Source organism: Cataglyphis hispanica, chromosome 18, assembly GCF_021464435.1.
Source record: "Cataglyphis hispanica isolate Lineage 1 chromosome 18, ULB_Chis1_1.0, whole genome shotgun sequence".
Taxonomy (NCBI): Eukaryota; Metazoa; Arthropoda; class Insecta; order Hymenoptera; family Formicidae; genus Cataglyphis; species Cataglyphis hispanica.
This window is the reverse complement of record NC_065971.1, coordinates 951,932-967,641: the sequence shown is the minus strand read 5'-3', so window position 1 is coordinate 967,641 and position 15,710 is coordinate 951,932. Positions and strand designations below refer to the sequence as shown.

The window sequence follows — 15,710 nt, the reverse complement described above, 5'->3', positions numbered from 1 at the left end:
AAAAAAAATCTTTATTTTTTCTCTTTTCATTTTTCTCTCTTTCTCTTTCTTTTTATATTATTAATATCTTAATTATACACTTTGTGCAAAAAATTTATATAAATTAGATTTATAGAAATTAGATTTTATATTAATAAAAGAATGTTTAACAGAAACATCGAGCTATATATATTACATATTGATGATAGATTTTAATACATGATTAATTTATCAATGTGAGATAAATTCTTTGACGCAATCTAATCGTATCTGTTCAATCATATAAACATGCTTGATTTTATCAAATGAAATGTTGCCTTAAGTGTGCACCTCATAAGTCGACATACCGGAGGAAATTATTAAAAATCGTTAAACAACCTGAAAACAAAGATTACGTTATATGCAAAATTTATTATTTTATAAATTTTTTAAAATCAGACACAATTTCTTTATTACATGTATACATTTATTTATTTTAATCCCATTATTGGTTTGTGTAGAAAAATATAGGAAAGTTAAAAATATTAAAAATATAGGAAAGCTAAAAGTGGAATATATTATTCACGGCATTCAGGGAGGATTACAATTTCTTTCGCCTATCAAACTGAGCATAAAGTTAATCTCGCGAATGCATGTGCGAAACTCCGGTAATAGTCGGAATGTAGCGCGCGCTATCGAGACTACATACAAACAACGCAAATTCATCGGACGGTGTAGTTGGACTGGTATGGCGGGCACGTAAAAGTCGCGGAAAGTCGTTCCCCATATTTCACGCGCATTTCCCGAAAAGTATACTTTGCTGATCACGTAGACGCGATTGGGCAAACTCTAGTTTTCGCGCTCATGGTCGCCCTCGGGGGCTAGAATCGGGCACTAGTCGGCGGAGGGGAGAGAGGGTGAGAATAGGTAAGGGGGAAGGAAGGCGAATACAAGGACTGCGAGGGAGCGGCGAGGGGGAGAAGGGGGAGGGGGAGGGTGGTTAGGTAGTTGAGCGCGGTGAGAAGGGTTGGTAGTTCCTGGGGCAAGGAGGCGAGGGTCAGTGGGACGACAGGGGGTGCGTTAAGCCACACCCGCAAAAACAGCCCCCTGCAGCTCCGGCAGCGACCGAGCGCATCGACCGACCAGTTTCCCCACCATCAGCACCGCACACAACGCAAGCGACAAGTTCGACTCGGTTTGCAAAAGCTTCTCGAGGATAGCAGCTAGTTCACCGCGCGGCTACCCGTCGCTCGCTCTAGCTCGCCGATCCTCTTTCACTACGTGTCCTGTACATAGGTACTCCGTGATGCCTCCCTGTCCGTGTGTCTCCCTATCACCTACCACGGTTTACCAATAGAACCCCGTTTGCACCTGCAGTGTGCCCTATGTAAACGCGCACACTTATCTGGAAGGTGCGATTTCGTAGAATTCGCTCTAGAATCCTGAAACCGTTTCCTCCAAAACGAAGGTGGATCCGAACTTGGTTCCATTCAATATATTTTCCAAAAGTATGACTCATTTTTTGGTCTCGTTAAAAAACTTAAAACACCCAGCCAAAAAAAGCAGCCTTTACCTTGTGTTTCTTTATCAAATGGAAATTTTTTATTTCTTATTAATTTCTTTTTTTTTTGTTCCAGCAATAGATAATTTATCGAAAATCAGAGAGCATATATTTAATTTTATATAAACATTTTATAAATAATGGCAAATATTTTTTATTAACGAAAGATGTATCTAAGGAAGTTTTTTGTAAATGTATAGTATATATTTAGAGAAAGAGAGAGAGAGAGAGAGAGAGAGAGAGAGAGAGAGAGAGAAATCTTGGCAATTATATATTAAATTAGATATTTACTAAAGCGGAAAAAAGATCATATAGAAAAAAATATAATTTTAGCAATAATATGCAAATCGTATAAAATACTCGATGCGTCTTTAAGAGAAGAATTAGAATAAAGATTTAAAGCTTAAAGTGAGATTTTGCAAAGATTTGCATAACATTTGATAATTATACAAATGTGTATTAAAATTTGATGTTTACATATATAATATACAATGTAATATAAAATCAGATAATTATGAGATTCTTTTCGATACTTAATTTTTTTGTTAAAAAATTTGAGCGAGAATAATTTTTGTAAAAAATATAAAATTAGATACAACTTGCGCTCTCCTTTTCTCTCCTTTTATATACTGAATCGAAAGAAAAACCTCTACCTGCGTTTAAAACACTAAAATTAATTGTTGAAGTATTCCACCGCTATTCACCTAAGAATTCTAATATCCTATTCTGCGAAGGGTCTGATATCCCCACTCTTCGCTATCTCCCTCATTCTCATTTTCTCTTATCTGTCGATCTCCCCACTCTCGAAGCTACTTCTTCGAACCCTCAGATGCCACCCCCAACATCACCGTTGCCACTAACATCGCACGGCCACCTCCACCTCAACCATCCCCTATGACTTCACCCTCCTTCGTACTATCGCGCGCATCCTTTCGCGCAGACGACGAAGAAAAGTGAGAAAAGCTCGGCTTTTTGCGCGCGAAAACTTTTCGAACTACTTCACAACCACCCGCCAGCACGCTCGCGTAGAAGGGATAAAAGTTTTTAAATCGGGGGATGGGGACACGTATGCTTTTAGCTTAAGGAATTCCTTACGCTCTCGACTCGCAAAACTTTCCCGGTTACGACGGAAAATGGCATTTTCGCTATGAGAGAGGACTTTTTACAAATAAATAACGAAGCTACCGGGTGTCTGCAAAATGGCCGTTCAAACTTATGCAAAGTTTTTTAGATGTTTAAGTAAATGCAAACGAAACATTTTAAATATTTAAAGCTATTAAATTTAATAATTAATATGCCACTCTTTCCAAAAAGAATGCACACTCTTATTCAATTTCTTTATTTAAATTTTGATCATTATTAAATAAAATCTATGCGTATAAATTAAATGTGATTTATTTAATTATTTTTTACATAACTACTACAATTGTCTCCACTTTCTTGCACAAATGATATTTTGTGAAATATTTGATAATTTTTATACTTGTTGTAAACGACAAGATAAAATGCAACGCAAGTATTTTTGGTGTAATGGTAGATCGTTACGTAATTTTAAATGGCTCGACATCCTTCGTTCTGTCTGACATTTAGTCGTGTATCTGTCGGGAGTGGAAATGTCATAGCTGGAATAAACGTGACGCGAAAAGGCAGGTTCATAGGCGTAGTCGTGCCGGCTAGCAAGGGAGAGCTTTAATTAAGGCAAGTAGAGAAAAGAAAAATCCTGAGGGAATTTATAGAGGTCGGCAGCCGCGCCAGGCGTTAAGGGACCGAAGGGAATGGAGAACCCCGGTTTGAGACAGGGTCGGTCCTAAACTCGAAGGACCGGCCCTTGGTAATTTAGACCTTCGAAACGACTCTGTGGCCCATAGAAGGGCTAAATGCGAAGCAGACTTTACTGCGTTAATTTCTTTACACAATTAAAAGGACGGTCTACCAGTTTTACTATTATTTTTGAGAAGAGAACTCTTGTTTTTTATTTAGAATTTAAGATATAGCTATAAAGATATAACAAAATTTCGAATTTGGTTGCAATCTATTATAAATTGCATAGTTGCTCGTAATATTTGACGAAATATTCATATTTTCAGACTTATAATTATAATCTTAAGAGGAGAATAAAATTTTCATTTATTCTATTGTAGACACTTATATTTTGAAATCGTGAATATCTTTTCTTATAGGTTTTCACAATTTTAGAGCATTTGCTGGATACGATTTAAATATACAATAATATTTCTTAAAATATCTATTTTGAAGAAAACACGTTTTTATTCCGCAGCGCTCTTCTCTATTTCACAAATTACCGCAAATAAAACTTTATAAATCATTCTCCTTGATTCTACGTGCGCCGATTTGGACAACCTTTTAGGCTTCGATCACTATTCAGCGCGGCACGCTTACCTTTTTACACGAGTCAGGATCCCGAGAGAATTTTCCTCGGCGCGGCTCTATTAGTGCGCCGAATAATGATGAGTTTAAACATGGCGTCGTCGTGCTAGGGCATATATAAAGGCGACTGCAACGGTAGGTAGCACGCTCGGATTAACTTGGCCCGTTGATGAGGTGATTAAATGTTGATTAAATGCAGACTAAATTGCAGTCAAAAATATCGATCCACTGCCTTGACTCGAGTTTCTATCTTCGCCGTATTCCTATATACTTCGAGCGACTTTGTCTCGCTCTTCGTCCCTCGGTCACCTTTCAAACCCACCGTAATCATGGTTATCTTACTCGGTCCTAATGGAATTAGAGCGTCGCTTTGATACAGTCGCGTCTCCCAGTGAATAATTACGAGATTGCCTAACAACCAACGAACAGTCCTTTTCTCTCTCTTCCTCAGCTGTTTCCTCCTATACACAGGGAGAGATAACAGTAAGATAGGTTTAAGCTGACTATGTGATCATCAGATCTTTCTTTGGTTGTGTAAGCTATTAAATTTTTGTAGTCGACGAGTCCATCGCAGCTCGCATCAGAATACATATTTTTCTACATACGATCGTGCCTAAGAATTTTCACATCAATATCGTATCATAAAGTACAATCTGGCCGCACGCAATTATGACTTTATTAACGGCAAACGCAACAATATCGCTTTTTATCGGACGCTTCGATTTTACGTAGATGCGTCCATAGCGCGACGTGAATAACGCACATGCGTTATATAAAACGCGCCTATAAATCGCGCTTGTGTATCCGCATACCTGCACAATCGAGTTGCATTTGCCTGCGATCCAGTACAGTGGCAGTGGCGATGTGATAGTGGTGGACGACGGCGACTTTTAATCAATCCGATTATTGTCAGGAGGATTGGACCTGGCATCGTTCCTTCACTCGTTCCTGTGTATTAACGTTTGACCCCGGATATCCCCACATTGCACCCTCCTACCCCGCAGCCTTCTGGCCACCCTTTGCACTCGCTCGGTTTGCACGCTTGGCGGCTTCGCTCTCGTTCGCTGTTCAATAGATCCGTCATATATATATACACATGTGTATATATATATATATATATATATATATATATGCACACATACACACACACATATATATATGTATGTATATATGTACATATGTGTGTGTATCTACACATTTATGGGCGTGGGAGGCGGAGGACGATTTCTCGATCGACCTTAATTGACTCGTCGCACCAACTGCATTTTCTTTTATTTTTGCCCCCTACACCGCGCGCCCACTACGTTTCCCACCTTTCTTTTCAATATCACCGATGAAGCCGGAGTTCTACTTGCGCCGCTTAACGGGTAATCCCATGGAAACACGCGACGGCAAGAGCTTCGAGTGAAAATAATCTCGATAAGACAGAGACATTCGTCGAGCGGATTAAGTTCTTGCTTGGAAACTGATGATCGGTCTTTGGACAGTAATTAACGATTCGTAATTGATATGCTTGGAATTATGAAGATTGAAATATCAGAAAGAGAGCCCTATTAAATAAGACAGTTAATTTAATTCCACCGCAAGAGAAAGATCTCTCAAAGAATAAAAATTTAATAAGACAATATTGGATAAATGTTCTTGCTAAGAAAAGATAACTCTAATATAAAAGACCTATTACTTTCTGAATATTATCAACTAATTATCGATTATTAATTACATAATTGACACAATGTATACGCTTAAAATGACATGTATCTTAAAGATTATATTTATTGCGTCAAACAAATACTTTTTATTTTTTTTTAGCGAGATTATATTCTTCTTGAAAATGTAAAACACCGTCGTATCTTTCACGTATGGTACTTATCTTAAGCACGATGCAATCTTATCAGAAAAGCTTTTCTTAATCGCACTCCAGAACATTTTATTATTCACGAAATATTTAATTATCAATCTGAAATTGTTTCCTGTTATTGATGTAGATTCAATTCTTATCTTCCTGTATATATATAAAATGTACTTAATTCTTTATACTTTCTTTTATTAATGAATCTTTAGATAACTGTAATATCAAGATTTTTTTGTAGCAGAAATTCGATTCGATATAAATTTAATCTAGTTCTCGAATTCTTTGTAACAAAATAAATAGTACATGCACTTTCAATACTTTTTAATAAAAATCTCAAAATTCTGTTGAATTAAAAAAAGAATTAAGTTTTATTTGTTTTCGTTCTTGAAGCTTGCTATAATCGTCTACAACTCAAGAATTTTTAGTATCTCAACACGCTTATCAAGGCAAATTCGTTTCAAATTGGCTCAACAATACACATATGAAAGAAAAGTGCGAGGAAGCTATGACACCCTGTATATAATTCGTACGCTAGCTATACTTAGAAACCGGCCAACGTGCAAATCGCCTGGACGCGCGTACACGTACGTACACACGTGCACGCAAAGAAGTGGACAGCCTGGCCCTGACACTCAGAAGCACCATCAGTTATATAGAGGCCGCCGACTGGACCGCCACCACTACTATCACAAATACCACCATTACGAAGAGCCGCCACCCCCGTAACACATGGCGACGGCTATATACTGCGGAGAACGGGATGGCAGGAACGGCGGGAGGCAAGGGGGTGGCAAACGGGGACGGTTTTTTAAATCTAGCCATCAAGGATCCATCCTGGCCTGGCTGAATGCCCGCGCGCCACACATCGAAAGCGATCTAACGCGACCGCGCGTATTTGTCGGCCGCCCATTATCCTCCACGAAATTCAATTACCGGTACGAGAGCAAAATCTATTTTTACACGAAGATCCAACGAGCGTCACTTCTTGCGTCATCTTAGAACGGGCGTGCAGCGCGTTCTTTTTTTCCATTATATTGATCAAACAAGTAAATCTTAGTTTCTTTCTGCAATATTTGTTATTTATATTACTTTTTTTTTTATTGAGCTTGTCAATAGTAGAAAAAGAATGATACGATCGGTTTTACTTGTGTCTCATCGTTCTCTCTTCTGAATATTATTCTTCGTTGATCTCCCGAATTTTTTTTCTACAATTATATGGAGAAGCTCTTCAATTTTTTGCGCGCAAACATCGATCTCAATGTCGTGATCGATACCTACTGAACGTACGTGCGTCTTTTTATCTTGCAATATTTCGATGTTGTAATTACATAATATTTCTCAGAATGTGATATATGATTAAAACGTAATTATATTCTACTGTGTTCTTCTCAATCAAGTTCAAAGTGTCGCGAACGCTTTTTCTTTCATTTTCGCTGCACACCGCATACGGGAAAAAGGCCACGCGTAGCTTGTTATCGTTGCATGTAGCCATTCATTAATTAAATGTAAAGCATATGTAAAACGTATGATATAAAAATATAATTGCGCAACGAGGACGATGTACTGCCACTCTGTAAATTTGTCGATCGCCCATTATTCTCGTCGAAATTCAATTGCGGACGCGCTCGTGAAGCCTGTTTTTGTGATAACCTCCGCATGAATTGAGAGTTGTTTCCAGATGAAACTTATTTTATATTATTTATTTGCATCTTCTTTTATCTTTGTTTGCTCTTTATCACATTAATATTGAATGCTTTATCATTTATGAAGTTCACTGAAATATTTTGTTTCTCTTTTCATTCTTATTTATTCCGCATTATACATATTCTTATCATTTTTACGTTGCATTGTCGTGATAAATTAAGAAAGGTATGTATTACAAATTTAATTTGACATTACTTTTATCGCAATACAAATTGCATACCACACGAGTGGAATAAATAGAACGTTATTTAAAAAAGTTTTTATTGGATTTCTATTATAATAATAACGGTGCTGCAAAAAAATATCATTTGATAAATTAATTATATGATAATTGATTTTGGAAAAGATTTATTTATATTTAGATTTTATATATTTACAAAATTTTTCGTTTCTACACGTTGCATGTTTCTTTTCTTTCCACGCGAGACTTTAGAATCCCTCGTTTCTACGTCATCACCTCGAATAGCGATTCTTTTTTGCAAAAACAAGAATTTTTTTTCTGATTAATCGAGAGTCGATCGACCGCACTGTGCATTCTCGAAAGCCCGTATTGTTTATTCCACGATTGGTAGACGCGATTGAAATCTTTCTCTCCTGTCGACCTTTGTCTTTCGCCTCTTTTGATTCAGAATGTCCAGCCACAGGCTGCAACCGTCCATTTAAAATATTACGTCCTTTCCGTAAATTGTTGAGATATTCTTAAATGCTCTGTAATCGTTAAATTACTGGTGAGAAAAATTATGTTTATTCGAAAATTATTTTTTGAAAATTTCAATTTAATATTTTTCGATATCGATATTTATGCAGATGATGTTACTATTACATTTTATATAGATAGAATTTTGAATCATTCTGCATAATATTGAAGCTGCAAATTACGGAAATTAAAGCTTCAGTGAAAATAAGTAATTCCAGAAAGTCAACTGTTTAATATTTAAACACAAATAGAACTACTCATGTGCATAATTGCAGATATCTCGACACAGCGCTGTATAGCGGCAATCATAAATTCTGGATGCAACGACGATATCGTTACAGATTAAAGTAGAATAAAATAACACGTTTCCCCTGACAGTTCGATATTTCAGCAAGAAATCACACACAAATGGACATATAATATAAAACTATTTTAGTTATTTTTACACATTACGGTTGTATGTTAAAATTATGCATTTTTAAAGTTTCTAATAAAAGATAAAATTAAAGATGTATAGCGTTGTTGCGTAAACATATTTTAATTAATAATAATAATAATTTTAAATATAAACGCGACGATGATTAATCCTGCTATTTGCGAGGAAACGACTGAATGTGATAAAAACGTTGGTGCGTTTTGTTATGGCTAGCGCGCGTGTCGCGAAAATCTCATCACTTAAGGCTTAATAACCAGGACACGCAGATTCCAACGAGAACGCGCTCATTTATTTCCGCGTCTTTTGCCGCGATAGTTTTCCCTCTTTTTGTCGCGCGTCCGCTTTTTCTTCCCTTGCCCTTCGAGTGCGAAAGACCGAGCGCGAAAAAGAGAGAGGAATGTCGGGGCGGGCCGGGTCGAGCCCGCTAAAAAACGCCAGTGCGAGCCACGATGACTTTCGGAATCATTTTTCAAAATGTCTGCCTCTGCCTCGAGGGGGGTGACCCCGACGGGCGGCGGCGGCGAGGGGGACAGAGGGGGTGGCAGAGGGGTGGTCAACCCCCGTGGCGTAGGGTGGCAAGATGGCGTCGCACGGTAAATCGATGGAGGCTAGTCACTGCAGGCGCCCTCGCTTTCACAGCTCCGAGCCCCCCCTCCCCCCTTTCTCCCCGTTTCAACCCCCAGACCACCACCCACTTTGCTTCTCCCCCCTCCCCCCGTCCTCCCCCTCATTTTCGAGCTTCACGCAAGCGCTCGTACCGTGAACGTCGAGTCTTCGGTCATCTAAGCATAATTTTGTACGCGTCTAGCATAGTAACCTGCACTTTACTGAAAAATATAAAAAAATATTTTTTACCTTTTTTTGTTCACGAAAAAAAATCAATTTTTCAGAGGACTTGAAAAAAAGAAATGCAAATCTGACCTAATATTAATTTTTCTTTTCTCTTTCCTTTTATTCTTGAGAAATTTCTACGCGACAAGTGTACCAGAAATATAACAATATTTATATATATGCTAATACAAACTTGCCGATAATTATATTAAAATACACGAGTCTGCGAATAACGTGATAGTCGAAAGTAAACGAAAAGTTTGCGGGAAAATGCAAGCCGATCGCATTTCAATATGATTTTTCCGATAAACCTACCTCATTTTAATATTCAACATCCGTAAACGCACCGGAACAAAGGCGAATAGCCGCTACAGATCGGTTAGTATTTGTATCGGATGCATCCCGCGAACCACGGACTGTGTACAATAAAAATTTCAAGCGGATCGTTAAAACTGCTTTTTATCCCGCGCACTGTGCAAGCGAACCTGTTTGATTCTCTGTCTGAGAAATGTAACCGCCGAGGGTGAGAACCCGCCGCAGCTTTTAAAAAGAACACGCGCCACAACAGGTTTCCGTCTCTTAATCCTCCTGCGCTCGTTTAACAGTCTCTCGCGTCAATGTGCAAATGAAAATTTTCATAGACGCGTTAACGTCGCCTTCCTCGTACCGGCTAATGCTACGAAATTTTCATAAGTGCGCTAATTTCATTATACTAATTAGAATATTTTAAAATTTACGTAAACGCGCGACACGGGGGCCACACCGGGTAGGACTCAATTACGAATAAAACCCGCGAGCACGAGCGAATTAAATGTCTCGGTGGGAAAACACGTGCTTAGAAGGACGCTTTCCTAGCCATTTAACACACATGTAAGTTGTTTCTCTCTCATGTCACTCTCTACATTGCAGAGTCGAAGACACATGCGGAGCGAAATACCGATTGATCAATCAGATGCTCCGATATCGTCTATTATCGGAAATCCTCGTCAGATGTTTGACATTGATGCCCGTCTGAGATTTATGCACGTCGCGAAATGTGTTTTGATTATACCGTAGATAGGCATCATGTACTCATACTGTAAACTCCACTTTTTCCAATGTCCTGACTTTTTAAATCAACATCAATAAAAGAAATTATTGCTATAAATTGAACATATATATCGATTTGACAAACTCACATACTAATATCTTTGTAATTCGCATTGACTTATTAAAACATAAAATATATAAATAGTATTATTTTTTAAATATATATATATATATATATATATATATATATATATATATATCTTTTTCAACATTTTTATATATATTATTTTTGTTATTAACTATTATTTATTAGATTAGGCTTACTATGATAACAAAACAAATATATTTCTGCTTTGCTTATCTCTATTTTTTCTTAGATCGTGAACTTGTAATACATTATATATCCTTTGAAAGCGAACGTATTTGTTCTTATTAATGTGTACCATGTTATCATATAAATGTATGTTTAATGCAAATGATATTTTAAAATGCAATCAAAAAGTCTATGTATATATATATATATATATATATATATATATATATATATATTACTATATGAATATTTAATGCTTATTGATGTTTTATAAGAATGATTAATAATGCGGATAACAAGATTGATATACAAATGATTGATTGTCCAAAATAAAGTTACAATTAAAGCGTGAATTGCATAAAAACTCCATTTGCTTGATGGCTTAATTATATCATTAACCCGATATTAACTCGATAATTAATATAATAATATAGAGAATAATAAATTTACTTAAAATGTTAAACTCTTTCAAGGGATATATTGAGGTGTTTGTAGAGAATATATGTGTGAACTGACCGATCATATATTATATTTTAAATACATTTATTATTTAAATTTAAATGATTTATCGAATTGTTACGCTGTATTAATTTGCATTTTCATATTTTTAGTGTTTTGCGTGCGATCCTTCTCTCTCTCTCTCTCTCTCTCTCTCTCTCTTTCTCTCTCACTTTCTGCTTGATAAAATATCCATAAATATTTCTGCATTACTTTTGATTGACTCTTTTTTAAGTCTTTTATTTTTTAGATCTTAACAGAGATCTTTGTCAAATTATTAATTGCATCAAATAATCTATAAGGATTGAAACAAATTTATGGCACAAAACAGATGTCTAAAAATGACAAATCTTAACATGATAGGAAAATCATGCGGTGCAAATCGGATAATTGACATTGAAAAAATAAATAATATCTTATCAAAATCGATATTATTATTGAGATAAATAACTCCTCCTTTCATTGATGTTCTTAAAGATATGCAGATCTGGCGCTTACTTTATAAATTGATAGTATCTTTTTTTGACTTAGTTAAATTTATATACGTAAAATATGAATAAATTATTTCAATGAATAAATTAATTCAGTAAGATACATGATTTCATCACTTTTTTTACTTTCTAATTTAAATAAAATTCAGAATGATACGTGGTAAAAAATTAAAAGATAACTCAAATTTTAGAATTTAGAAAATGTATAAATATAAATGTCAAATGTTGTGACATTTCAGATATTATCGGACAATCACATAGTTGCGATACAATTGCAAAAAAGAGAGATAGCCATTTATCTTATCATTAAAATTATATATTAAGATAACTGTAGTATATTAAGATAGCTGAATATAATCGCTTTATAAATGGCCGTACGAGCAATGTTAGTGGCAGAATAACGACAAACATGGAAACACATCTTTTGATTAGTCTCCTGCTCATCTGCACCGCGGCTGGTAAAAATAATATTTGCCTATTATCTCTAAGAAAAAAACAAATTCTTACGTTAATTTACATATGCACATTAATTTATTAAAATCTAAATAGATGTTTGTTTTATGTACTGTATAGATATATTTCTATTTTATTTATATGATATATACATCTCTCTTTTTCTTACATTCTATTATTTCTTGGAGGCAAATAGTATTTTTAAAGAAAACCGATAGCAAAATTTTATGTAATAGAATATATTTTAGAAACTTGATATTTTCGAAATGTAAATATCTCGAGCGTAATGACACGTTTATATTAAAAATATTTTATGATATTTTTTCTGCAAAAAATGAGAGAAAAATAAAATTCTTGCACTAAAAATCTTAAAAATTCAATGACACCCAACATGAAGTCTTTTTCATTTTATATAACATCATAAATTAAGAATTTTATGTCTTGATTGTACAGGGCTTCCAGTGGAAAAGAAATCTTATAATAATGATATCTTCACTCCAATGGATTACGCATTACTTGAAAACACGACAGCGTACATGTACGACGATAATGAGAATTTGGTGGAACTAACATTGGATGACGACATAGAAAGTCTAGACGAAACCCAGATGAATATCGCAAATCGTGTCTTCTTCTTTCTATATACCAAAAAAAATTCTATTATACCAAGAACGCTTTATGTCAATGACAAGAATTCTCTAAAGTCTAGCAACTTTGATCCTAGCAAACCAACGCGTTTCATAACTCACGGATGGATGAATTCTCGGAGTAGTTTAGCGTGTCTTCTAATTCGCGACGGTACGTAATGAGGAATTATTAACGAAAAATACAGAATGCGATTTCTTTACACAAATAATTATAAAATTTGATTACATTATAAGATAGTATTAAAATTTTTTTGATTGACATTAAATTGTCAATGTTTATTGCTGCTTTTTGTGCTGCAGCTTATTTGAAGAACGAAGATTCTAATGTTATCGTCGTTGATTGGGGCAGCATAAGCCGTAGGCCTTATATTTGGGCTAGCAACCGTGTTGTCATGGTCGGTCAATTCGTCTCCACTATGATTGATTTCCTCGAGGAGCAAGGGATGGATTTGTCGAAAACCATACTGATCGGTCACTCTCTTGGTGCTCATGTAGTTGGATTGGCAGCTCGCAATGCTCAGAACAAAGTCAACTTCGTTGTAGGTAAGTTTTTGATGAGTTACATAAATTTGATATGATATTCGATTAAAGATATTTTATAATATATATATATATATATATATATATATATATATATATATATATATATATAAATTGTACTTTTTATATCTTAATCCATTAAGTCATGCATGTAAGCATGAAAATCACTTTCTTGTCGAGTATCATTAAATTTCATAGATTTTGATTTAAGTACTAGAATTTTATATTTCTTTTTTTGCACAAAAATATGATACTTTTTATGATATATATATATATATATATATATATATATATATATATATATATATTTAATATAAATATGTTATAATGCGAGCAATTATTATATTCTTTGTTGAATTAGGTAGAATTACGTTAATTGTGTCGATAATCAATTAATTATAAACATCCAATAACGTAAGACGAATCTCTATGCCGTTTCAGGACTAGATCCAGCTTTCCCCGGTTTTAGTCTAGCCGGTCCAGGATCCAGGATATCGAGCGACGACGCGGAGTACGTGGAGATCATTCATACGAATGGCGGTCTCCTCGGCTTTTTGACAGCGATCGGCCATTCCGACTTTTATCCTAACGGAGGAGAAAGACAGGCTGGCTGTCTAATGGATCCCGGCGGTGCGTGCTCTCACGCCCGTTCGTACAGATTCTTTGCCGAATCCATTAGCAGTCCGTTAGGTTTCCACGGAAGAAATTGCAGTGATTTCGCTCGATTTAAAATGGGCTTATGCAACGACCAGCATACATCCCTCATGGGTCATAAGTCGCAATTGCATGCGCGCGGTAATTATTATCTATTGACCAATTCAAATTCCCCGTACGCGAACGGCCCGATCTTGGCATAATTGTTCGTTAAGAAAAGGACGGAGGGACAAAGACAGAGGTATGAGGTGGAAAACTCAGTCTGATTACGGCCGTCAGAGCGAGAATTTCTGGATTTGGAAATTTATTGCGGAACAGGAAGGAGATCCGCGCTGGGCTAAACTCGTTTCTCTCAGCAATCGATCGGACGCATTCACGGTGCGTAATTTCGTTTCCGTCCGCAGCGGCTGCTTCAAGCGCGAGTATTGCAAGCTCCCATCGTATCTCGCACGCGCGCGCTATTCTTATAATCTTCGTCTGAGTCGGGAAATCGACGACTACTGGTACTCATCGGTATCATTTATTGAAAGAACAAAACATCATCGTCGTACCGCACGATGATTTTGCTTTATCATCGCTTATCTCAATTGCCAATATAAGCGCGAGCAGGAAAAGAGCTGTATATTTTGCGAAATATGTCTCATACGCAAAAATGCATCGTAACATTTTATTGGAAATGCAAAATACTCGGACAATGCTCCGTGTTCTAAATGCAAGCCAGGTCGGCGTTAAATATACATATCAATTTCTCTTCCCTTGTCCGTTTTCTCACATAAGACTCGAACGCTTCGGTTGCGTATACACGTGCAAACATCCGCCGTGATACACGGCCTCTCGAAGCGCAAATTGCTCGGACCAACTGCGGACTTAGTCGCATTAAATTTTATCGTAATATATCTCGTGTGTATTGTACATAGCAACAAAGATAATAAGGCGATATGGAAAACAGTCGGATTAAATCGCGCGTTGAATTTTAGGCTCCGGGCTATTTGAAGTAAGCAGACGTAGATATTTATCATTTTGATATAATGTACAGGATGAAGTTGAAAAAGAAAAATATGAGCAAAGTAAGAGAGAGACTCGCTAACTCGTAACGAGAGTCTTTTTCGTCAAATGATTTTAGCGTAGATGAAATGTTGATCACAGCAAATCAAATAGCAGTTAAATATTTCGCATTCCAAATCTATAATGCTTGATCGTCGTAATCATTTACATGGTATTCAATACAAAGAAATGTGATAAGATTTATACAACAGAGCACTAATGTACAAATAAAATTACATATTTTTACAAAATATTAAATATGTGTGTGTTTTATTAATATAACTAAGGTCCATACTAAAGTGCATTGTTTGATACAACTGTAAAACAGATGCATATACGCGTTCAAAAGATATTAAGTAACTTTTAAAATGTTACGTAATTGATATAGAATATTCAATTTAAAACAATTGATTTTCTCATCGCTAAATTATGACGTGATATCTACAAGCGATAAGGCGCCGAATGTTTTCATTGTGGATGTATCTATAGGCTGTGTGTATCAATTGTTCGCGTACGCAATTGAAATATCTGCGATAAAAGTTGGCGTAGCCAGGCGAGTTTCATTAACTAGTGAACAATAGGTTTGCCGGATGCAAGCCAGCTACCTGAGATGA

The 15,710-nt window shown here is 36.0% G+C and overlaps 1 protein-coding gene across 5 annotated transcripts in view; it reads left to right on the top strand.

Annotated features, from left to right (window-relative positions):
* The window catches only part of LOC126856450 (inactive pancreatic lipase-related protein 1-like), a 174,700-nt gene extending 159,350 nt beyond the window's left edge, over positions 1-15,350 (top strand). For 3 of the 5 annotated variants that reach the window (XM_050604968.1, XM_050604967.1, XM_050604966.1), the window contains 3 exons: positions 12,665-13,009; positions 13,159-13,401; positions 13,840-15,350. In XM_050604968.1, the coding sequence (XP_050460925.1) occupies positions 12,712-13,009; positions 13,159-13,401; positions 13,840-14,255 (957 nt within the window). In that variant the 5' untranslated portion in view covers positions 12,665-12,711 and the 3' untranslated portion in view covers positions 14,256-15,350. Of the gene's footprint in view, positions 1-6,258; positions 6,695-12,109; positions 12,217-12,664; positions 13,010-13,158; positions 13,402-13,839 lie in introns of those variants that run through there. The other 2 variants (XM_050604969.1, XM_050604965.1) reach the window with 2 other exon arrangements.
* Positions 15,351-15,710: the final 360 nt, after the last annotated feature.